The sequence below is a fragment of the Haliotis rubra genome, unplaced genomic scaffold (assembly GCF_003918875.1).
Source record: "Haliotis rubra isolate DU_JTF1 unplaced genomic scaffold, ASM391887v1 Scf59, whole genome shotgun sequence".
NCBI classification, from domain to species: domain Eukaryota; kingdom Metazoa; phylum Mollusca; class Gastropoda; order Lepetellida; family Haliotidae; genus Haliotis; species Haliotis rubra.
The window spans coordinates 725,178-751,410 of record NW_025767290.1 but is presented as its reverse complement, the minus strand read 5'-3'; the positions used below and the strand labels follow the sequence as shown (position 1 = coordinate 751,410).

Here is a 26,233-nt window from a genome sequence, read left to right as displayed (position 1 = left end):
ATAAACAGAGACATTGTCATCAGATATTACTACATTACCATCTTGACGAACAGGTACTTGCGAATTTGTGTGAACTATCTGACGTATGTGTGTCATTATGTGACATATGTGTAACTTTATCTGACGTTAATGTGACGTATTTGCGACGTTATATGATGTCAGAGCTCGACTGTACATAAAAAAATGTTCTTTCATTATAGAATGTCACAAAATTATTGGATACCCTTTCAAGTAGACCCTACTTACGTTTCGGATGCCTTCTACAAGGCAGGAAAACTAATCTGGTTACTTATCATATGCATACACAGTCATACGAGGTTGTGTCAAAGTTACAGCCTTCTCGAAATGAAAGCTGGATAAGTGGATATGCAGTATATTCATTATTTAATTATCATTTTACTGTTGTGTGGAACCTCGGATAACTCGAAGTATTCCCTTCATCTTCGACATAACGGTGTTTGTCTCTGTATACAGCTGAACCTAAACGAATTCGACAAGAATTCAAAAGGACTTTCAGGTTATCCATAGTTCGAGACAGCCGACGTTATTAGACAAAGCCAATAATCCCGTCACAGTTCACATATACAGCTGAAATGTGTTTGAATTCTTATTAAAATTTCAGTTGCATCCGAATCGCTGTTTCTTAATGTCATATGGCACAAACAATCAAAATCGGTCTCAACATACAGAGAGAAATTTCCGCATGCAGCTTTGGTGGTGATGTCGACAGTGGTGGCGATGTCCTCCGGGTTTGTCGTCGTTAATGTCTCCGATTGTAGAGAGTAATAGTTGTGTCAGATGTATTTCCTCGAAATGGCAACAGCTTAATTTAGTCTAAGCTCTTCTGGAAATGGCTGTCCGGATTTGCTTCGATACGGCGTAAACATTAACAAGTGCAGCATCGTGTTCTTAGCATGTATTTAATGCCGCAAATACAGGGCATCCATAGTACATTAAGGCATTGATCATCCCAGGCAAGTTTGTGTCGCCACTACTCCTTTCATTGGTGTGGATCGATGTAAAACTTTCAGCATTCTTTATGTATCGTGAACCGAAGTGGAAAGAGTGCATCTAAATTCGAAAAGGCGCGGATCTATATTTCGACCACAACTACACATCGCTGCTTTGAAGACTTTCAAACCTGCCCTTCTACCTATTTGTTAAACACTATTTACATCACGCAATAATTGCGTAAAATCGTCTCCCTAATTCGTAAGACTAATAATTAGATTAGTTAAGGTTTGACAGTATTCAAGGACTTGAATTGCAGTCGATAAGGTTTGATCGATACAAGCTTGGCTATTAAGGACCGTCAATGGATATTCTTGGGCTAGGGCCCTGGGCTCCGCTCCACAAAGCGACCATAACGCTAAAACGATCGTAACTCCGATAGAATGTAGATCACATTCCACAGTTCGCCCGTCGAAACCAACCTTACTCGTGGCAAGGTAAAATTGAGCATACCCACCGTGCGCCCTACGAAACCAGTCTCACCCTGGCAAACATAAACCCCAACCCATCACATCACTGGCTATAACACATTACGTCAAAAACTGTATACTGAGAAACTGATAAAAAAACCAGCTTGTACATCATCAAAGTTGATGAACAATTTGATTCTTAAAACACTGATATACGAGTTCCCTCAGGAGAACTGTGTCATGTTTGTTCGACTAATGAAAGAAATCAACTTACATCTTCCTACACACAGTTATAGGTGCACATCGACTACGACGACAACAGGGGCGTCATATAAACTAATCCACACTTGGCCTCAAAGTATAAAAGCAAAGCGAGAAACTGTGTATCAAGGAACCACATAACATTGTGACATTAGGAAAAACATAAAAAGAGACATAAGAAGAGACATTATGAGAATGTGTTTCATGATCTAATGTCTTTTACTTGATATCTTATAATGATGTTTCTCCTGATACATGTCGTTTTCGGATATCAGATTGGTTTGTAATCTTTGTCAATAGCAACGGGGAGTGGAAAGCTCACTCTGTCACTGTCAGCACAGACGTTGCAATAACTATTCAAGTAACTCAGAGACACGTTTGAGAGGATTATGTAGCATGCTCTTAACCATCAACTAATGTGCTGCAGGCTGTGTATTGTATTCTGAAAGAACTCATAGACAGGTATGATGAGCTTTGGGAACAGGTTGTCGCGTTCATCCCTGTAGACCTTATTGCACATAAGAAGTCTGTCTGCGAGGGGTAAGCTTGGTACTACTTCTATATGTCACAAACACCTCCTACACGCCAGTGAGGTCTCGACCCGTGCCGCTTGTTACACGTGTAGGGTAACGCTTCAGAGAGTGTGATTTACTATATCGGGGTACCCTCGTGGATAGGAGACGAAAATCCACAAAAGGTCCAACAAGATGAATTGAGGATCCCAGCTCAACTTGATATATTCTGTTTACAAAATTGTTTGAATAAGAAAGCGGGGGCAGATATACTTACCTATGTTGGGGAAATGTGTTGGTATCAGGGTGTCCATTCGTACAATAAAGTGCAGGTATTCCTTCAGTCGCACTTGCTGAAGTTGCTATATATACTTGTATTGGCACATCACTGAGGGACTTTCAAACATCCCCTGATATTGTTCATATATATACCTTCAGATGGTGCTTTCCATATTATCAACCAAAGGCGCAGTATTTGAGTTCACCACAGAAAACGCAGGAATATAACTTGCATTGTAAATTTGGCGAATCACATTAAAACCACTGAATTGGAAGTATATTGAGGGGTACCCTCAACGAAATTTCTTTCTGTAAAACAAGAATTGAAAAAGTACTGTCAGAAATGTAATAATTCGTTGTTGGACTTTGGACTATTACTGCATACCTTTAGAGATGGAAATGTGTATACTTTGGTCGTTTTTGCCAACTTAAGTTCACGTAACGTGGACATACCGTGGACCTGGGCAATGAGATTTTCTGTTCCCGGAATTTCGATCTGGATTACTTACGTTGTGTGAAAGTCAACAAATTTTCTTACAAATGCGAGGTCCATAATAAGCCTGCTTTTGACTATACAACACGTTTTCTCGTGAAGAAGAAACTCCCATACCGTCTTCAGTCTGTCATTTCGGTGCTAGCTTCTTGTCTTGTTCGTCGGCGCGCTCAGCATTCCTACAGGCTACCAGACACTTAACATACAATATTTCCGCTATATCACAGTGGTATGTAAAGACTCGAGTTTGTTACAGGGGAACCAGTAATTGACAGAATAGACAACGGCAGATAACACAATGATCCGTATTGTGTTCGGCACTGGTACTAGGGGCCTCCCTCTACGGAGACAACACAGGAACACAATCATTGGCTTCTGGAGTCCAATTTTGCTTCAGAATTCCAGTTCAAGACAATTAGTTAATTTGGGGCCCAATTGTACTACAGAAATGCACATTAGGACAATCTTTTGCTATTTGCGTCCGACTGGGAATCTCAAAGTTAGGACAGTCATCTTATTGTGGGGCTTAGCGGTTTTGTCAGACACAGACAGAATACTATTTTTCTGTCAATTCTTGAAGGTACACAATTGGGTTATATGAAAAAGAATTAGTTTTGGACCCGCGACACAATGTTTCCCAGACATCCTCATTCATCCAGACTGAAAATTGGATGGCCGCTGTTAGAGCTTATTGGCCATGATTGTTGAAGCGGCGACAGTCATTACTCTTCGCCGTGATGTCTTACACACAGTCGTTGACGCGCAAAACGTCCTCATCCATATATTCTGGCTACTTGTTCAAAGTGATGGTATTTGGTAGATTGTCGTCACCCTCGAGGATACGTACCTTTAACCGTCCAAACATGCACATTGCAAGAATGGTCATGGGGACTCCAAATGTGAGGGTAAATTACAATCATATTAGTTGATGGAAATGAGGTTCATTGGGACTAATAGATGTTCACATTATAACTTTGAATGTCGTAAAGTCAACGTTTCTGATCACAGTTGTTTGAAAACTTAGGAACAGAACAGAACGTACGATACCGATATCTTGTAACCAATCGACAAACAGGTACATGAATTTGTTCAGAATGTTTAAATATTCAAAACCTCCGGCGAAGCAGCAGGGTAAGCGAATGGTACACGGGCATCAAAAAGATTAACACACTCTTTTCTTAAATTATTACGGCAAACACCACCAGCAACCCCCCAAAATGAACAAAGGAGAATAAGAAATAATATAAATATAATACAAGGGCAGCAATAACTCATTCTGGTTACACAGTGAAAGGAGTCTAGAACCTCCATTTTCAACAATGAACCTTTCACCCTGAAAAACCCTTGTGCAACAAGTCACAGAAGTAATAACGCGTGAAGATCCGGGTTAGAATTGGTCTTCAGTAACCCATGCTTGTAGTAAGAGGCGACTAACAGGATCGGGTGGTCAGGCGCGCTGACATGTCATTGTATCCAAATTGCGAAGAACAATACTCATGCTGTTGATCACTGGATTGCCTGGTCCATACTCGATTATTTATAGACCGAGGCCATACAGCTGGAATATTGCTTAGTATTGGAATAAACAGCCAACCAATCAACCGCAGCTGGTTGACAACTGCAACAAAGAAAAACTATTGCTGTTAAAACTGGTGTCGTGCTTAGTGCCACTGACGATTGCACATTTGAATTACAAGTAAAGTGTGACCCAGGGGTAAAACGTTGAGATCCCATGGCAAGGTAATACGTGTGTGATTTAACTCTATAACCTAAACGTGATGCAACTTGATGAAATGAATGGGGGTTTCCGTCAACTCATGTCGTGTCGCCATGCAAGTTGGGAGACGTAAAAGAGGTCAGTTGCAGCAAAAAGTTGAAGCATATTAAAGCGAACACGAAACGGACCTGGATTTCGTGACCCCAAAATTATTCTAAAATTTAGAGAGACGGTGAGTGTTGCTTAACGCAGCATCAACTTTGAGCTCTTTGCAGCAAACTGAAATCTAGAGAACATTCTAAAATATCAAAACATAATATCTCCCAATTATTGACTGAAAAACCTTGGCGATGTCAACCTGTGTGTTTAGTGCCTGTTTCGAGTGGAAAGGTGATAATATGGAGAGGTCATTAAGCCTATGTCGCAGGGACACAGATGTACCCACCGGTTTTTATTGGCACATCGATGGAGTCGGTATACAGACAAATTCACGAAAACATTGACCAATTGCAATAAATTCACATGTTTTACACGACTGTCAGATAATCCGATCTATATTTACTTTCTGGATAAAACAGAAAAAATAATTATTTTATACATTTATGTTCATATGAGTGAAAGTGTCGTTCCAGCACAATCAATGTATCAAACGCAAATGACCCCTTCGTGTGCCGCAATTCGCTGTGGAGGGTTATGTGCCTTGGTTTTGATTCCGCTCATCGGTTTTTCGATCCCTAGATTAGGGCTTTTTCTGACCATTTAGTTTCAGCATGCAACTAAAAGTAGTAAACCCTTTCATCTGTGTCGAGACTGGCTTCATTTCAATCCTTTGTACCGCTCATTTGACCCAGGAATTTACTACATTGGGTACACTACAGGTAAAATAAAAATAAAAATGCAAAAAAAAAAAATACACAAATACTTGTTTATATACCACAGTATGATGTATTTTTAACAATTTATATCACGTATTATTTATCAGTGCTCTAAGTAATATTTCAGAAGTGTCCCGATTTTATCATTCGTAGGTGGATCGTAATTAACATGTCCATCAGCACCTGCCTCTAAATCCACAGGGGCGGTGGGGTAGCCTAATGGTTAAAGCGTTGGCTCGTCACGCCGAAGACCCGGGTTCGGATCCCCACATGGGCACAATGAGTGAAGCCCATTTCTGGTGTCCCCCGCCGTGATGTTGCTGGAATATTGCTAAAAGCGGCGTAAAACCAAACTCAGTCAGTCAGTCTAAATCCACATTCTGTGCTGATGACCTTTTTACAAGACCGCCGCTTGTATGAGCATCCTATTTACATCCTGGTTAGACCAATTTAAGGAACTGGAAGACGGTTGCTGCTAGGTGAGAATAACTGTCAGTTAGTGAATATGCTTTTACACCACTTTTAGCAATATTCAGCAATATCATGACGGGGAGAGGGCTCCAGAATTGGGCGTCACATGTGTGGAATCGAACCCCGGTCTTCGGGGTGACGAGCTAGCGCTTCAAGCACTAGGCTGCTCCACCGCTTCTTGTTATCACTAACTTTATTGCAACTGCCACCAAGGTTGTATTATATTATACCCGTCATTTTTAAACTTCGATGGAATGGAACATACCGCGCTATTCTGTATTGCCACTGTAATTATGTTGCGGTCATTTGTATTGAGTTGCAAACCATAATAATTCATAAATCAATTATTGATTGTATATCATTCATGCAATGTTATTTGTTGGCTTCACGCTCAATTCTTTTGCGTATTGATATCTTGAAGTCGACACGTAACAACATATATCGATGTCTCTGAGCTGCAAACGTGATATACGTAGACACAAAACACATATATCAGTGAGCAACGTAATTGATATATGAGCACATTGTTCTTGTGAGCAAGAACTGCAAACGTGAAACGTGTATATTGTCTATATACGCGTATACCATATATAAATGTCAGTGAGCTGCACATATGATAAATGTGCATCAATGCCAGTGAAGTGCACATATGAAATAAGTAACCAGTGGACGCGAAGCACATATGACATTTACGAGAACCTTTATCTATTGTTACGAGTTGATTCTCAAGTTGATAGTGAAAGATAACCAGGAATCCTTAAAGGAACTCTCTGCGAAACCACCAAACAGCTAGGGTGGTGGTGGAATTGGGTTAAACGTCGTGCTTGAGAATATTTCGCTGATATGACGACGTGCATGCGTGTGTATGTGTATGTGCGGCTGCTTGTACTAGCCCAGACTGAAGCTGGTTTTATAGTGCTAGCCCACTGAGATACCATGCTGCAGTGAAGCATGAATACCCCACTCAGACACATTATACTGACTCCGAGCCGACCAGTCCTTGTTGTACCCATAATGCCGAGCGCCAGGCAGGGACCAACAAGTACCATATTTTAACGTCTTTTGGTATGACGCGGTCGGGGATTGAACCCGCGACCTTCCGCACTCCGGGCGGACGCTCTAACCACTACACCACGGAGGCGGTCAAACAGCTAGGGAATGTATTGTAAATAAACAATGTTTACAGATTAATACAAATCACTACACAGGTATTACAATGCCAGCAATACAGTAGCAGTACACATTCAGCAGTGTGATACAAAGGCAGGCATTAAAGACAGATATAAAGAATATTATATAAGTGTCCATGTCATACTATGTTTACGACACGAGTGCCTTATTGTTGGTATTTCCCGAGCAAGAGCGAGGGTTATACCGATACTTAGGCACAAGTGTCGTAAGGACAGTATGATGTGGTCACGAATATATATTATTCTGTTTGTTACTGAAGTCATCAAATTGAGGAAAATAGACCCAAATCTACTTTCAAACACAGGCTGGCTACCCACCATCGTCGCATGTAGAACGCAACGTCATGGAAGAAATGTGACGTCACAGCATTGTTCATGACGTCACGTCACCGTGACAAAGTGATATTTTGCCCGGCGTCGTATGAAAAATATGAACCCCGATATTTTCGCCCTCGTATGTAACACATATATAGAACGTCATACTGTGCATTTAGATGCTTTGAATTGAACTCGAAGATGTCATGGTACGAGTTGTTTCTCTGCTACCATGACATCTTGTATGCACTAGTATGGATTCTCTATTTATTATATACCCTCTTATCTTGCATTAATCTGTTACTTAATAAAACAAATCATAGCATAGCAATGAAGAACCGGCAGGGGTTCAATGCGGAATCTGGGGTGCAATGCGGAATTTGACCACGTCATCCGTATTGCACCCCTGTATTGCTATCCTAAGTTTACATGGGTATATAATAAATGGTAATATTGACCTCACTGCAGTGAAGTTTCCAAAATCAGGCCCGGTATCCAGGGTCAGAATAATCACCATACAATTTCTTGTCTGTTTCTAACTTGACATGCAATGTGAGACGAGTGGTAAGAGGTAACTCCCCTTATATACCTGAAAAGTCTCTGGAAGATTCTCCAAATCCGTGTGTCAGAATATGGTGAAATGCCCACTGGGTTGTTGTACCAAGTACCTTCCAGAACTGGAGACATAACATATCAGTGACCTTCGCTGACTATCCTCATATACAATCATGTATTGCAATGGGGACATTGTTACACAGTGTACAATACCGCTACACAACATTATGGACTCACTATTAAAAAGTCATACCAAAAGACGTTAAAATATGGTACTTGTTGGTCCCTGCCTGGCGCTCGGCATTAATGGGTACAACAAGGACTGGTCGGCTCGGAGTCAGTATAATGTGTCTGAGTGGGGTATTCCTGCTTCACTGCGGCATGGTATCTCAGTGGGCTAGCACTATAAAACCAGCTTAAGTCTTTGCTAGTACAAGCAGCCGCACATACACATACACACGCATGCACGTCGTCATATCAGCGAAATATTCTCAAGCACGACGTAAAACCCAATTTCACCTCACCTCACAATTAAAAAAGGTTCGTTGGGATTGGGAATTTTTTTCTCAAGATATACAACTGAATTTGTAAAAAGGAGATGGCTAACACGCATTTGTTTATTATGTGTTTGTTTTCGGTAAACCCTTTGGTCATTTAATCTTTTCCTGGTAGTGTTTTTCGTCTCAAATTATGAAAGTTCTGTTCCGTAGGTATCTGATTTAGTTTCTATATACTATGAGGCTTTTCATAATACGATAACCAAATCTACTTCTCTTCCTGCACTAGGCAATACATAAGTCACCTGGGACGCTGAAACAACGGCAAGACATGCCGATGGACAAAGTTTGATGCTTATCTTCAACATCAGTGATCAATCAGTCTTTCAACCATCCAGCAATTCCATGAAATATGATTCTCCCGTAACCAGCACTTCTATTTCTCCTAACTATGTCATTAAATGTGTATTATTGTGTTCAGATGCCACGGAAACCAGTTCGGTGTAGTTTATGCCTCAAAGACGGGACGTTTATGAGAGGCGCGAAGTCACGAGGTAATATGAGCTGACTTGATCGCCGTTGATCCCCTTCCTTCACGATATGGCGACTTATATCTAATTAGGAAGTACTGTTACTAATCGGATCTCGATCCCTACAATTCCAACAAATGGGAATTCAGCCTAGTGTGAGATCGTCGTTATGTGCCAATCCTGCAACACTTCTGTCCGGTTTGGATATGTTAAAGTATATATTACGAGCTTGATTTGATTTATCCACGTAGATGGGACGTATTCTTAATTATTACCCACGTGGTCAACGTATGGGTAGTTGCATACTTATCTCGTACGTCACACGAGTGTCGTATCGCGTTGACCTGTGTCGTAACGACTTTACCTGAGATTCGAACGATTTGATTGGATAACCGATGACCTCTCAATTAGGTCACATTCTGACGCAACTATGTTTTCATTCATAACGAACACGTGAATTCATTCATTCTACAACTTAAATGCATTGTGGGAATGTAAACATTGCGAACGTTGCCGTGTCGCTGTTTAATTGTGAGTCGAACTGAGACATTATATCCCTCGAAAAACATAAACGCAATGTTTCCACCAGTGATGTTAGCCGAATGAAGCAACTGCAAACCAAGAAACGAGGTGCTACGGAGTAGTTTACTGTAGGAGGCTGTACGAGGCGATGACAACTGCCATGCATCCTGACGTCGGTTACCAAGGCAGTGACGTCATTACAGTGTGACGTCATGCAAATATTGTACTACAGTACAAAACTCTTCCGCAACCTCTTTATGAAACCGGTTTCGGTTTGAAACCAAAAAATAACAAATATACGCTATTTTGTCAATTTAATGCATGGAAGACGTGGGTAATAAATAAAATACCACACTCGGTCTCATTACATACGAATTATACGAAACTCGTGACCTTCACATGGTATATCTGACCTCGCTTTCGCTCGGTCAGATACCATAGGAAGGACACTCGTTTCGTATAATTCGTATGCAATGAGACCTCGTGTAGTATTCTCTATATACGTCTAATATTACATTTATATTTGCGCAGCAGTAATTCAGTTTGTTTAGAATAAAATACACGGATATACCTGCTTAAAAATAATAATAGTTTTACCAAATTATTTTTATTTTGAAAATTACTGCAATGAATCAGAAAACGTGAATGCCTTCAGAATTAAATGCCAACACTCCTTGTAAGTCACTTTGTGAGTGCTCGTGATATCAATACTTTCTGAGATAATAAAACTGAAATAGATCAATTTGATAGCTCTGCTTTGTCGTATGAATAAAACATGCGGACTGTTGATTATTAAGCCGCGTCAAGATTTACTGTGGGTCCATTTTACACGAAGTCACGCAAGACTGGGCTAAGATTTGGCATATCCTCCAAGGAAGCAGCATCTCCACATACGGCAATGAATGGTGTTAATGAAAAGCTTCCCGAGGTCGCAATGAACGTAATATCAATCTCGAGCACACGCTAGCTGAAGTGTTACATAGAAAGGAAACAATTTTGTGACAACAGCCGCCGTGCGCTGATGGTAGCTGCAGCGTATGGTCGGTACCAAATGGTCGCGAGATAGGTCGATATACGCATCTTGACAGTACTAACGAGGAAATGGTAAGAGCGGGAAGGATACTGACTTATTGATCGGCAGTGGCTGGACCGTCCGTCAATCAGAAGGACCTTCTCAAACAGGGACTACAGTAGAGGGCGTGCTTTACCCACACTCTCATTACGACCTATGTGTGATGTTCCTCACGAGTCTAACCAATAGTCACTCATTTGCTAGCAACTTATCCGCAAAGCGTCTTACAGACCCGAAGTTTCAAAATGTAGAACGTGTGAATGATCCGAAGTTTTTATTGATGTATCTTTCAAAGCGATGTATAATTAGGAAGACTTTCCCAGGAGTGTGTCCAACACCCCTCGGAGAGAGTGATACTCTACCGTAAGTAAACACTGAAAATCACAGCTGATGCTCAACGTTGTATACCGCGCTGTTAAGGGATTCTGGAGAAGTGGGAAGGAGTTTTCTACTTGTTTCATCAAGATGAATCGGGATTTAAGGATTAACGCTGATTCTACATAATGGCTATGGCTAATGTGAGCCACAAGTTCCCGTTCTGGAGCAACGATACCCTGGCAAGTCAGTGGCAAGAGGAAAATAGTTTTTACGATGTGATAACCAGTTTCAGGGAGAGTCTTTTTACGGTGCACAATACGACAACTATAATCCTTTTAACCTTCTACGTGCCTGTATTCCTAGTGTCCCTTGTGGGTAATATTCTGGTGCTGCTTGTGATTGCTCCAAATCGACAACTGCAAAGTGTCACCAACAACTTCCTCCTCAACCTTGCGATAGCGGACTTATTAGGTAGGTTGTTTAAAATGTTGTGCAAATTTGAATATGTGTTCTTTTTTTAAAAAGGAATATGTTTGTTCATTGTGGGCTTAAGTGGGGTGGACATTTATACGAAGCCGACCATTCATAATCTCATTATCATCCATGGAGGAAGTATCATTATGAGCCATTTTTTTATGGCTTGGCTATAACAGCTACTGATCGAGCGACCAGGTTCGTTAACCTGCCTGATTGCGGGTTATGTTCCAAGATTGTGTTGGTCGTTTTTGTGCTCTCATTCAATACGTGATCAGATATATCAGCCAATATGATACAGATAGATTTTTACTTCGGTATTACTCTAACACACTGTCGATATAATTATTCCAATGAGTTACTAACAATCAGTAAGATACTTTATGGTAGAGGCTTATGTTTGACATTTGTCATCACCATATCTCTGCTAGTGGGCAAAGCTAGAGATCCGTATCACATCGGACGTTCTCTTCCCCCCCCCCCCCCAATACCCAACCCATGCGTCGTGATGTACTGGTATGACGAACCATCTGCGCCGTAAAAATATATCTATCTACCTCTCTGATATATGGACTCGGAGGAGATAAACATCAGTGCGGTATTACGATAATATGATAAATTGTAAGGATTGATTATTTCATCGACGTGTGATATGTTATTACGAAGATATAATTTCTGTCTACCTGCAGTTTTGGATAGTAGTTGCACAGGTTAGTTTTTACATAATTCTTTAGGTTTTTATTCTGGTTAGTTTTGCATATTATTCTCCTTGGATCAAAGGAGGACGTTGTAGCATGTATATCAATGAGTATATGAAATTCCAAGTGTATATGTATGACAATAAAAGTAAATTTACTGAAATAGCAATTTCACAGACCGACATGCATGGATCCGTATACTAAACTATTATGATTGTGAAAAAGTCTTTACCGCTTTTACTTACTATACCGTTCACAACTACCGTTACACTACACGAGTCTGCAGGCCATTAGGTTAACCTTCATACTCGACCGTCGCCTCTAACACAGGGATAGGAGATACGGTCTGGCACCTACGTTCAGATGCTGAGAGTAATAATATAGGGGCATGAGAACGGCAATGGTAACACTTATCTCCCCAGCAGCATGAAGAATACACAGATGAATTAGAACTTACTGCTGTATTGTAATCACTTGTGTAAAGGTGACTTACATAAGCTTGTCCTAATTCAGTCACTAATAGAGAGTTTCTCAACACTGAGGCATCCGATCAATTCGTAGACTGAAAAAGTTGAGTCAAGTTGGACTTATTCGCTGCTTGTGTGTAAACACTGATGAACCGTTCTTGAAATTATTATAGATTTAAGATGCATCTTGTGTGATGCCTCGACTGTTATCGTAAGTCCAAGTATGCATCTTGGCAACTGCATCCTTCCTTCTATGAGAGAAATATTAATTGCTGTTTGATGAGATATTCGATGATGTTATCTTGAAGACAAATAATTGTAAACCAAAAGTCACTGTGTTCTATAATCTGATTGGTTGAAAAACGTGATCAAATGGTATTCGATTCCCGGAAATTCGCTGCGTATTGTTACATACAAACATCGCTTACACCATTGTATTGTTACGTCGTCAGCCCTGATGACGTCATTAAATCATGTTGTGACGTAAAGTCCGAATGACATCACAAATGAGCAGTTCCAGATGCTATCATGGGAGACAGCCGAAACGTCCGGCTGATCACATTTCACTGCTGTACCCGTACTCGATGTCAATGAGTGCAGACACAAAAACCTGTGTGGACCTTTTGGTTTACTTTCGTGTTTACAATGTCGATAAACATCATATGTTGGCCAATTTCGGGGTGTTATTGAGTATTTGAAGCACGGGGATTCATTTGGAACCGACGGCGTCAGCCGGAGGTTTCAAATGAAATATTCCCGTGCTTCAAATACTCAATAACACCCGGAAATTGGTCAACACATGATGTTTATCTCCTTATTAATGCATATTCGTTCTCATTTTACCATCACCCGATAAAACAAATTCCTCGCTAAATCGCTTTCACAGATACAGAAATTCTTGTTTACTTACACCATTTCTGTAAAATATTTTCATTTTAAATTCTATTTCAAATGTTATCAAATAACATCATTTGATTTTCATGACAGTGTAAACAGTTAGATCAGCGTTGATACAATCGTTTTCCGTCTCAAGTCATCTTCATCTTTCCATAAAAGTTTAACACCTCGTGTTAAATTTCAGCCGATGCCAAAGGTATATTATCTTTTCATGCATACGTATATACATTTTACCTACGTTCATATAGATCATGTATCGACTTAATGGGCAAGACGAAGTGATTTATGGTATTACTGTATGATATCACTACTGAAATATGATATCAGTTGTGTGGAATTATATCGGTCAAGTGACATTACCATGGCAAGACTTTGGCCCTGGAATGATATCGGTCTGAGGGCATAATATTGTTACTGTGGCATGATCTCGGCATGCTGATATCGTCACTGTGGCAAGGCATCGCTACTATTACATCATATCGGAACTTGGCATGATATCGTTCCTCCGCGTACCCAGGGCCTAGATTTTCGAAGCTCTCTTAGCGCTAAGATAGCCGTAAGTGCCATACATTAACATAGACTTACGACTATCTTAGCGCTATGAGAGCTTCGGAAATCTAGGCCGAGAACCACAACCAACGAGACATATACTCGTTTCACCAACAACTTCGAGTTTACATCGTTTCATCGTTCATTTATATCTTCGCTCTTCTATTTGTACAGTGAGTGAGTGAGTGAGTTAACATTTCACGTCACATCGGCAATATTCCAGCCATATCGTGACGACGTATTTGTTCAGACCGTCAAACATATGATTAGATCCCGCCGAGAAAGGGACAACACCTTGCCCATTACCAACAGAAATCTCTTATAAAATAATATCAATTTTACGACTGACCCTATTATGATGAGACTGAATCGATGGTTAAGTGGATATACCGTTTGTCTGAGAGCGGAATGTTGGTGGTTCGAGCTCTGTTTGAGACACTCATTTAGCAAGATGCGTGCACTACCTCTACTGGTTGGGACTTTCGCTGATTCCATAGACTCAATCCGCATTTTTCTTTGTTGCTTTTACGCCGCACTCAGCAATATTCCAGCTATATGGCATCGTTCTGTAAATAATCAAGTCTGAACCAGACAATCATGTGATCAACAGCATGAGCATCGATCTACGCAATTGGGAATTACCATGCTTCTGGTTTACATAAAAAATGGCCCACTCAGACATATCAAACTTAGATTTTCGAACCGTACTGCCGTTTGTGTTATCCCATAATGCCCGACCACCGACCCGACCACCGACCACCAGGCAGCATATCAGTCATTTAACAATAAAAGCCAGTACACTCTACATAATTTTCAGTTTTGTACAATCATGTCACCTGTGCTGGACGTTTAATTTATAGGCTGTCATCTTCAGAGTAATTCTCCGTCTATGTAGGCGACTGACAGAGGAGCACTATGCCAATGCTTCCAAGTCTCTCTTTTGGTCTAGTACCATGTGCAACACGGAGACAAGGTCACTGAGTAATTGGGGTACTTGTCACCAATAGATTGATGTTTATTGTCTAGATAACAGACAACCCGACAAACCGAAACTTTGTCGACAGTGCCTCACTGAGCACGGTAGACATTGGACAATCTGGCTATCCCTCGACACTCTGGCAGCTAAAGAATCGACGTTTTTAAAGTGTTGAATCATCAATTTGTATTCTGGTCATTGATAACCGGTTTATGAGTGGGAATAAAATGAACAGATGTATTAAAATACGCTGATGAGCACTTTGAAGTAAATTTATAGAAATTGATGTAATCAGTCACAAATTGATGCTGGATGCATATATTGACTTGTACCAGATGTTCCAATGTTTGCCTTGCCTCTGCATGTGTTTGTGACGGGAGACAAGGGATGGTCAGGATAGCTTCACATTGTCATCTTTTACAACGGAATCCTGACTACTTTTAGTGAATCATGGGCACATATGTATGATACAGTCGGAACCGTACAATAGTTTCGTACGTTAATGATTCGTCGCATTAATAAGGATAGTCCTGTTGTCCTTTCCAAGATCTCACAATAACGGTTTATATAATACAGAATGCATTCATACTCGACCTCGGTCAATAGCTTAAGAACACACCATCAATAAACATTTCTTCCACCCGAGGTACTTCTCTGTATCGAAAGTAGAAGCAGAATGATAAAAAGCAATAAAGAATAAAATGGTAAAGGGTGTCCTCTGTTGGAGTTAATCTGAGCGTAAAGACCACTCTGGTATCGTATAGTCATTGATAAACCCACTGAACTGAACTCGAACAGATTATTGAACTTACACGTCTGGGTAAGGAGAGTGGGTTCCTGCATGCAGGAAACTGTTGCCAAGGATACGTATGCGTGCAATGGCAGGGATATGCATGACCATTGTGTTCTAATAGTGTATTTTGTTACGCACATGTTGTTCTGTTCTTCACTTTCAGATTGTTTAAATGTGCCTACACAAAGTGAAGTGCGCTGGAGGGTCACACGGTGTAGAGCCAGCGTTATCACACTGATAAGGGTTGGCAGTGAGATCGATCAGTAAACGATACACGTTTTTACATACTGTTTACTTGTAACATTTTCCTGTCCTGGGGCATAGTAGAGATATTACAAAACAAAGATCCATTAGGAACCGCCATTGACCTTTGGTGCTATTACGTAAAGAGTTTCAAGATGTTTGAATTGGTATTAAGATTTCTTTTACAATCTTCGATTACGAAATTCCTAGACGATTGTTCAGAGACAATCTGGATTTATTTCTTCAACGTAATGGCGCTGGAAAAACGATCGGCACGGCAGTCACGTGAATAAAGCATTGTTCTCACTCTAAGGTCGCGGTGGAGTAGTGTTCAGGATAAATTGTTCGTTCACCTACTGGATAATAGGGTGACAAAATCGACTGTGAGGTGGCGATAGGGTCGCTCACCGACTCACTGAGGTCGCCGTAGGGTAGTGTAGGTAGAGTGTTCGCACACCGGCTCACTGTGAGGTCGATGTAAGTGTAAAGGATAGAGTGTTCTCACCGTGACTCACTGGGTCGCGATAGGGTAGTGTAAAGGATAGAGTGTTCGCTCACCGACTCACTGTGAGGTCGCGGTAGGGTAGTGTAAAGGATAGAGTGTTCGCTCACCGACTCACTGTGAGGTCGCGGTAGGGTAGTGTAAAGGATAGAGTGTTCGCTCACCGACTCACTGTGAGGTCGCGGTAGGGTAGTGTTAAGGATAGAGTGTTCGCTCACCGACTCACTGTGAGGTCGCGGTAGGGTAGTGTAGAGGATAGAGTGTTCGCTCATCGATTCACTGTGAGGTCGCGGTAGTGTAGTGTTAAGGATAGAGTGTTCGCTCACCGACTCACTGTGAGGTCGCGGTAGGGTAGTGTAGAGGATAGAGTGTTCGCACATCGGCTCACTGTGAGGTCGCAGTAGGGTAGTGTAAAGGATAGAGTGTTCGCACACCGGCTTACTGTGAGGTCGCGGTAGGGTAGTGTAGAGGATAGAGTGTTCGCTCACCGACTCACTGTGAGGTCGCGGTAGGGTAGTGTAAAGGATAGAGTATTCGCTCACCGACTCACTGTGAGGTCGCGGTAGGGTAGTGCAAAGGATAGAGTGTTCGCTCACCGACTCACTGTGAGGTCGCGGTAGGGTAGTGTAAAGGATAGAGTGTTCGCTCACCGACTCACTGTGAGGTCGCGGTAGGGTAGTGTAAAGGATAGAGTGTTCGCTCACCGACTCACTGTGAGGTCGCGGTAGGGTAGTGTAGAGGATAGAGTGTTCGCTCATCGATTCACTGTGAGGTCGCAGTAGGGTAGTGTAGAGGATAGAGTGTTCGTTTGCCGACTCACTGTGAGGTCGCAGTAGGGTAGTATAAAGGATAGAGTGTTCGGTCGCCGACTCACTTTAAAACCGCGAGACGGTAGTGTAGCGGTTATATTTTTCGATCATCGACTCACTGAATTTGTTAGGTAGAGTGGTTTGGGCAATAACGTGTTTGCTGCACAGTAAATTAATTTAGTGGATAAAAAAATGTCGATGTTATGACACCGTTTCAAGTAAAGGAGTAAAACCTCACCTGCATCACCTAAGAAGACATTACATTCCAAATATTCAATCGTTGAATATTTTTAAATGCACCAGTGCATGAAATATGCACTGACATCGACATTGTCCAGGTGGAACACGATTCAAGCCTGCATTCGTTTTATTGCAATAAAATTGAATTACAACAAACGCATGCTTGTTTAATACAGGCGACATGCTGCATGTGTCCAACGTCACTTTTTCTATGCTACTCAATTTTCGATGGGGTTACTGCGATATTTCACACTGCTACAACACTAAGGACAGTAATTCAAGGGAATATTTGCCTTAATTTGATTATTCTTTAACCCGTATTGATGTCGGAGATGTTTTCATGGCATGGAGTACTACTTTTCTGACAACATATCCCAACATAACGTCATATTTATTATTTTTCCTTGACATCCAGAGCTGACAAAAGTTGAGCAGATCATTATAACACGACAACAGATGGATCATATTTGCTATTATTCTTCGTTACGTCATTTAATCAATGGAACACACATTAGGAGAGACACATCATGGTAACGTGCTTCCACGTCCCACGCCGATCCCGTTACAATCTACAGTTAGACACGAATGCCTCGTGACATGCATATATCGCGTAACATAACATACATACTGGGCCTGTGGCTTCGTTGCTTCTACAATGCAGGGCACGTAGGCTTTTGTCTATGGCATCACAAAGTAGGACCTTTGTGACAATCCTCGCCAACCGCAGCAGCACTGCCATATGTTCATGTCAATTGCTGGACAATATTTTACTTCCTTTCAAACAGTGGAAAACGGTTAAAAAGAATTATATCAGCGGTTAAGCATTAAACCCTGGTGTATTTCCTCTACGTCGAGTGCATGTAGTTGAAGCCAGCTATTTAATGCTTGGCATATATTCGAATTGTAGAAATGGCGTCTGTGTAGAATTAACCGCTGATGTGATCGTAGTACAACGATTACATGCACCCAGCTGTTGATACCGAGTGTATTGGTACATGACAATGTGTTAAAGTTTCATTTAAGTAACGTCAGAGCATGGGTATAAGTAATATTTATCATCCAAAGTATACCTCCAAGGAGATATCTCTGACCATTATTACGTCAGCATTAACATGACGTCACTATGACGCAATACAGATATTTGATAGTTAAAGTTTCATTTAAGTAACGTCAGAGCATGGGTATAAGTAATATTTATCATCCAAAGTATACCTCCAAGGAGATATCTCTGACCATTATTACGTCAGCATTACCATGACGTCACTATGACGCAATACAGATATTTGATAGTTAAAGTTTCATTTAAGTAACCTCAGAGCATGGGTATCAGTAATATTTATCAGCCAAAGTATACCTCCAAGGAGATATCTCTGACCATTATTACGTCAGCATTACCATGACGTCACTATGACGCAATACAGATATTTGATGAATAGAGGATACTAAACGACCTTCCGTGTAATACCAATTTTATTAAACGAGTTAATGATTTGGTATGAAAGGACCAAAAGCAAGTTTGATGCTAAATCTTTCACGAGTTTAATAAAAATAGTATTTCACGGAAGCGAGTTTAATATTCTGTTTATTACTCTCCAACATAAATTGATAGAAACTGCCTACAGTGTGATGACTCTCATGTCAATATACGAGTCAAGCAAGGTCTTATACCACTGCGACAGAGGCATTTGCACTGTGACGTCATAACTGTAACCATTATGACGTCATGTGTCTAGCGGTATTATACTAGTGTAATGTTGTCGTAAAAATATTACACTGCAGTATCTTCCACGGGCGAGTAATGATAGATAGAATCGTGCTCTCCTGATACGAAATATATGAACTCACAACATAAACCCCAGAGTGTTAAACCTTTATAATTTGTTTGATTAAAAACAAACTCAGGTGAGAATTTCTATGTGAATTCAATACCTTGTGGAAACGCTCCCTGTTAGCACAAAACAAAATATTATCATATTAGGAGGTATGTCTCAAACAGCACAGCTCTACTGTGCCTTTGATTCTGTGCCTTTCCAACCTGGAAAGACCATCACATATTCATCGCCACTTAGTTAAAGCTGACAGGTGTGCCTGTCTCTCATATACAACCATTTACTGCCCACGTGGTTGTTGATCAACGCCTGATTGCAAAGCAGATATTCGACGTTCTTTTCGAGGGGTAATTAGCCTGGTTTGATAAACACGTGATGGATAACGCTAGGTGTATTTGCAGTTAGATTTAGGCTGCTGAAGAATATGTGCCGTTATGTTTCCCAACGTTTTCTGAAAGAAACAGTGTGTAATCCTATAGCAATGGGAACGCGCACGTGAAAACGCATTGTGTCAAGCTTGTGATTACTTTAAAGTGGCTTCAGACACAGTCAAACGCTTATGAGCCAAATTTGATATGTCGAACCGCCGGTTCTCTTGAAGAGTGAGTGAGTGAGTGATATGGTTTTACGCAACTTTTCGCAATACTCCAGCAATATCACGGCGGGGGACACCCGAAATGGGCTTCACACATTGTACCCATGTGGGGAATCGAACTCGGGTCTTCAACGTGACGAGCGAACGCTTTAACCACTAGGCTACCCCACCGTCCTTCTTTTGAAGAAAAGGTTCGATCTCTGCGCATATTAAAGTCTGTAATCTGGACTGAATTTCGTAATTTTTGTGTGTGTTTTATTGGTTAGATTGTTTATGCTTGTTAGTCAGTAACTACGCTATCAAGATTTTGTTGTCATAAATATTTCACATGTATGTGGTATCTTTGTTTTTCCATCATTACACAATATTGATATTGTACCCCAACTGAACATTGAAGATTTTCTAATCAATCAACTTTCATTGATGATCAAAACAGCGTTAAACCCAACTCATTCCATTCTGAATAACTGCGCATCATCTTTTAGGAGGGCAACACGCATGATGTAGCACAATGAAGCACATGTAATGATATTCTTCTTTTAAATGGACATTCAAAATAAACGTAAGTCGGAGCTTTGTTCATCTCGGTGGATTTGTTATGTGCACTGATTCTGAATGAAAATTTCTATTTTCTTGGAATAACTTGTTACAGTTGAGTTGACAAAACAATAACATCCAATTATTCTTCAAATTGCTATTTTTTGCTGTGAGCAGTAAAGTGTTATGCGTCCAGGGCCTGCTTCACGTCACGATATCTTCTTACATCAAACCTACATGCTGTGATATAACTGCAATCCTGTTTAAATCGAGCCAAACTACCGGTCATTTCAGTAGAAGTGAGTGAGTGAGTTTAGTTTTACGCCGCTTGTAGCAATATTCCAGTGTAGCAGGGCTTGGAGTCATCCCACAGATGACATCCTTACCTTGTCAGCAGCTTGACCTCTTTGGTCATGTGGACAAAGCGTCCGACTTCGGATCAGAAGGTCCGTGGTTCGAATCCCAGCACGGGACTCGGAAATTTTATGGCAGCTACATTGGCGCCCAACGTGGGGCTGAGCACGTACATATGAAATTTGAGCAAAATAAGTCACAGTACCCAACTAAGCGGCTCGGGACGTGCCTTCTGTTGACGGGGGAGTAACGTAGCAGGGCGTGGAGTCATCCCACAGATGACATCCTTACCTTGTCAGCTTGCTGACGGGGTTAACCTCTTTGGTCATGTGGACAAGGCGTCCGACTTCGGATCAGAAGGTCCGTGGTTCGAATCCCAGCACGGGACTCGGAAATTTTATGGCCGCTACACCAGCAATAACACGACGGTGGACACCACAAATGGGCTTCACACATTGCACCCTTTGTGGGGAATCGAATCCGGGACAAGCGATCGCTTTAACTACTAGGCTACCTCATCACCCCTTCAGTAGAAGACATAGCAGACAGTCCGCTCATATATCTGACAGATTATAGAAGTCAGTCTTTCATGATTTAATCTACAAAATAATTTATTAATATAATTTAGGAAATGTAAAATTCTACAGTCTTTAGCAAGTGCCAAAACTCGATTAATGAAAGGTTATTTTACAAGACGGATCAAACACATCTGGACTTTAGCACTACATATATTGTAACTGTGTATAAGAATAAGTGCACAGCCTTGGTGCTAAGATCGGTTTAAGAAGTAGGGTGCCTGGCAAGATATCGTATTAGCAAACTTTACATATTCACAAGCCATGATTACACATTGTCATAACCACTAATTGTAGCAGAAATGTTATATCGACCTTCGTGGAGTTTCATGATGACTGCTGTAGAAAATCAGTTTCCTACTGGAATAATAAACATCTGACAATCAAGAGGTAACTGCAGTCTGATGTCACAATGGCGTCATTGTCCATCAGTTATCGCAGCAGTCGGTTAACCGTTGAAGATTTAACCACTTTGATCCATCTTGCAACGAAGCACCATACATGAAGATGTTGTGGGTCTAGATGTCATTGGCATTCTGATGGTCAGTGAGGTGATTCCTGTATTCTGTGAAGTACCACCGATATGGCACTGTTGGAACAGACTGGCGACGTTGGTGAATAAGTCTCGGATTCGGTTGATTGTACATGTGTATGTCCATTTAAGTAATTGAAACAAATCGATAGCAGAAAGTACTTATCTTCAAAAGATCGGTCTTGTGATATTTGAAAGTGCTACGTTTGGAAGATGTCAGGGCAGCTGAGTAGATGCGTGCTGTATGTTGCAGCTCTTTTTTACACCAACCATGGCATCATAATTGTACGTTTTGTTTCCTTTTACAAGAAGCCATGGCAGTATTCTATTGTGTAAAAATGTGTTGTCTCATTTGTGTCGATTAATGACAGATCTCCGCTTACTATTAATGTCGTGTCGCATTTTTATCTGTATACGGAATTCTGATACGTTGTTGACAAGACTTCCCTTTCTGTTTGTCTTAGAAACATTGTCTTAAGGTCATAAAAAGTACAAGTTTTGAAAAAGATTATACGTACCTAGCATCAGTTTACGTTAACGCACAACGTAGTTGATAATTTTACGAGATAATTTCCAAATTCACACGATGGAGTTAACCCAGAAAACGGCAGGGCAATTTTTTAAATTGGTACACGACTATACGGTTATGGCCCGGGAAAGCGAAATCTGGACCAAACCTCCTCAATTTAGGTGTCGCTTTCGCGGGAACGGTCAAGCTACAGTGAACCCTGAATTTAGCGTTCCCGGGACTCTCAATAGACAAGAAAAACAAAGAAATGTGACTCGTCGTCTGATACCGTAGTCATGGTAGAAAGGTACTCTGACCTGAGAATTTGCCATTTTGATAAAGCAAAATACCGAGAGCTCTTTATATAGGGCATTTCAATCTCAGTTAATCTCAGTTAACAGGCTTCAAAACTAAAATATTTAATCTTTAATTACCTTAATTGTTTGATCAAGAGGTACAGATAAGCTGCGTATCTGCGTAAATTACGCAAACATTTATGTGAAAACTCAATTCCTTTCAAGTCTGTTGCGTACAAGTACGCTTGAATTTTTGTAAATACTCAATAAATTTGATCTAACATGCGTATACACAAAGATGTCAAATCTTAGCGTGCGTACTGTAACATTCAGCAAATCTACTAGAATTTGAAGTGAGCAGATCCACGTGCTACAGATGGAGGTTACTGAGGGTAGATAAAATAACTGAGGTATATTGAGGGGTTCTATTTCAGCACATGAACTTGGCAACTTGCAGTCTTTCTTATCGTTTCTCATATTAGAGATCAAATATAAATAACACACACGTTAACCAACATTTAACTTTATTCTATTTTCACAAATAATGGAAAATGGCAAAATACCCAATTGAGTGTGAGTGAGGTGGATATAATTTATTTGGCTACTCAAAGGAAAATTAGCATACCAAATTGTGATGAAAACAAGCTACTACATAACTCAATGACCAACACAGTTATCTGAAGCTCTGTTGATCTTTGTTAGACAATGTCACATGTGAAAGAGTCCGACGTATTCATTTATTGTATTTATAAGGTAACAGGAAACGTCAACCCAGTTAAGAGGCTCACAGATCGAGTATTGGGGTCGCACGCTAATCTGAAGTACGGTAATCCGATGTTTTCATAGCAATTCGCTTTCGCGGCACTTCTAGCACAACTTTGGTTTTCGCTTTACTGGGAATAGGGAATATTGAAATTTCGCTTTCCCGGGCCGTTCCGACTATACATGGTCAATGAACAATCAACAAAGTATCGCTCAACCTACAGTTTTAGGTTTCCAATACCAAGCTATAGAATTGGTCTAGTCAGTGGTAACAGAAGTAGTGTATTGGAGTTTCTATGCTTTTTCGCATGTCCATAATCTTGTCATTGTCGAAAATCAACGTACAGTTTTAAGTTTCCAATACCAAGCTATAGAATTGGTCTAGTCAGTGGTAACAGAAGTAATGTATTGGAGTTTCTATGCTTTTTCGCATGTCCATAATCTTCTCATCGTCGAAAGTCTTGAAACAAAAATATCTCTTATGTTATACCCGAAACAGTTTTGGAATCTGTAGAAAGTCGGTGGTTAAAAATGACGAAGTTGATTAAACGCAAGTCAGGTAAAGGGTAACTGAATCACCCCCGTGTTTCTCTTTATCGGGCACCCAACCATATCATAACTTCTCGAACTTCCGAAACTTCTCTAACGATCTAGCCTGCCATGTTCACACAAAGGAAGATAACTCTAAATTACTCCCATGCTCATTAGGGGGACCTTCTTTCAGTTAGTTATGTTTCCTTGGATTTGAGACGCGTCCATGTGGTGAAGACTTATGGCCAATAATATGATTGGAGCTGATAAAGAGATCAAAGAATTCCATTATGGATTATTTGAAATGCATTGTCCCCGAGGTAGACTTATATTCCACGACCTATTTCCCTTTCACAAAAAGGCCTGCTAAGTCATTATAGCGGGAATTATTGCAGCCCATGAAATAAGATGAAAAGCAATGGCGGTTGCCAACGTAACAAGGGGGAAGTTAATCCGACAATATGGTGCCATCTGAATAAATTTATTGTGTCTCTAGCTCGTTTGGTATTTAAAATATGTTCGCGAAATAGAAGCGTGATCCTCAACGTATTTTGGTTTTCAAAGTTGATCGCAAATTGGAGCCTTAGCTGCTCCATACATTTAATGCCCCAGCATAAGAATCGTATAAGCCACCAGTGATCAACATTGAACTGAATTGATGAAAAATTGGTTTGCCGTCGCTTTGGACAACATGTATACAGGTTCTTTACGTGAACATCAAAGTCGTTAGTTAAGTCCGCAAGCGGTCCGTGGGCATCAAGGTTTGAACTTATCTTCATCAACCTATGCTTTTTAAGAGGAGACTAATGGGGTGGGGTTGGCCTTGGTTGGTGCATGTCATCGTATAGGCTACTAATTGCGTAGATCGATGTTCATGACGCTGATCTCTGGTTTTCCTGGTCCAGAATAGATTATTTACATACGACTTGAATATATAACTGGGGTATTGCTGTGGGCGGAGTTAAACAACAGACACACTAAACCCACACGCACCAGTATGTTGCTGGAAATCCAAGGGAGGAAACTCTGCACATCGATATTTGAAGCACCTTAGTTGCAAAGGTATATAAATGTAATTAACGATTCAGATATTAACTGGCCGGCCAGAAGCACATATGGTGAGTTTATCGTGTAACTAGGTTAAACCGCGATATCGCAGTGGGCAAGCACAGTGAAATCGGTGTTAGTCTGTACACACAAGCAGTTTGCGATATTGGACACGGCCGACAACCCAATGCCACGTAGTCTCACCACGTGGTCATACAAAATATGAAATGTAAGCCTCTTCCATACACAAATTGGGGCGTTGGGGGTAGCTTAGTGGTCAAAGCGGTCGTTCGTCACGCCAAAGACCCGGGTTCGATTCTCCACATGGGTACACTGTCTGAAGCCCGTTTCTGGTGTCCCCCGCCGTGATATTGCTGGAATATTGCTAAAAGCGGTGTAAAACCATACTCACTCACTCATACAAAAGTTAATATCCAAAGACCAATCTTCATTTGGTGGCGACATTGGGAATGATCAGTAGTGAGGTGAGGTGAGGTGAGGTGAGGTGAGGTGAGGTGAGGTGAGGTTTTACGTCGTGCTTGAGAATATTTCGCTCATATGACGACGTGCATGCGTGTGTATGTGTATGTGTGGCTGCTTGTACTAGCCCAGAATGAAGCCGGTTTTATAGTGCTAGCCCACTGAGATACCATGCCGCAGTGAAGCATGAATACCCCACTCAGACACATTATACTGACTCCGAGCCGACCAGTCCTTGTTGTACCCATTAATGCCGAGCGCCAGGCAGGGACCAACAAGTACCATATTTTAACGTCTTTTGGTATGACGCGGTCGGGGATCGAACCCGCGACCTTCCGCTCTCCGGGCGGACGCTCTAACCACAACACCACGGAGGCGATCCCTTTGTACACTGTATGAGTTCAGCAATTGGCATGCCGTCAAATTGATACGTTAAGACAAGTTTCGGTTCCAGCATGCCACACAAGTACATGAAATGGGTACACCAGAAGGAAACGTATACCTCTGATGG

The 26,233-nt window shown here is 41.1% G+C and overlaps 1 protein-coding gene across 1 annotated transcript in view; it reads left to right on the top strand.

Annotated features, from left to right (window-relative positions):
• Positions 1 to 10,674: 10,674 nt before the first annotated feature.
• The window catches only part of LOC124255047 (gastrin/cholecystokinin type B receptor-like), an 82,960-nt gene continuing 67,401 nt past the window's right edge, over positions 10,675 to 26,233 (top strand). Inside the window, exon 1 of the mRNA XM_046688884.1 lies at positions 10,675 to 11,499. Coding sequence (XP_046544840.1) covers positions 11,214 to 11,499 — 286 coding nt within the window. The 5' untranslated portion in view covers positions 10,675 to 11,213. The remainder of the gene's footprint in view (positions 11,500 to 26,233) is intronic.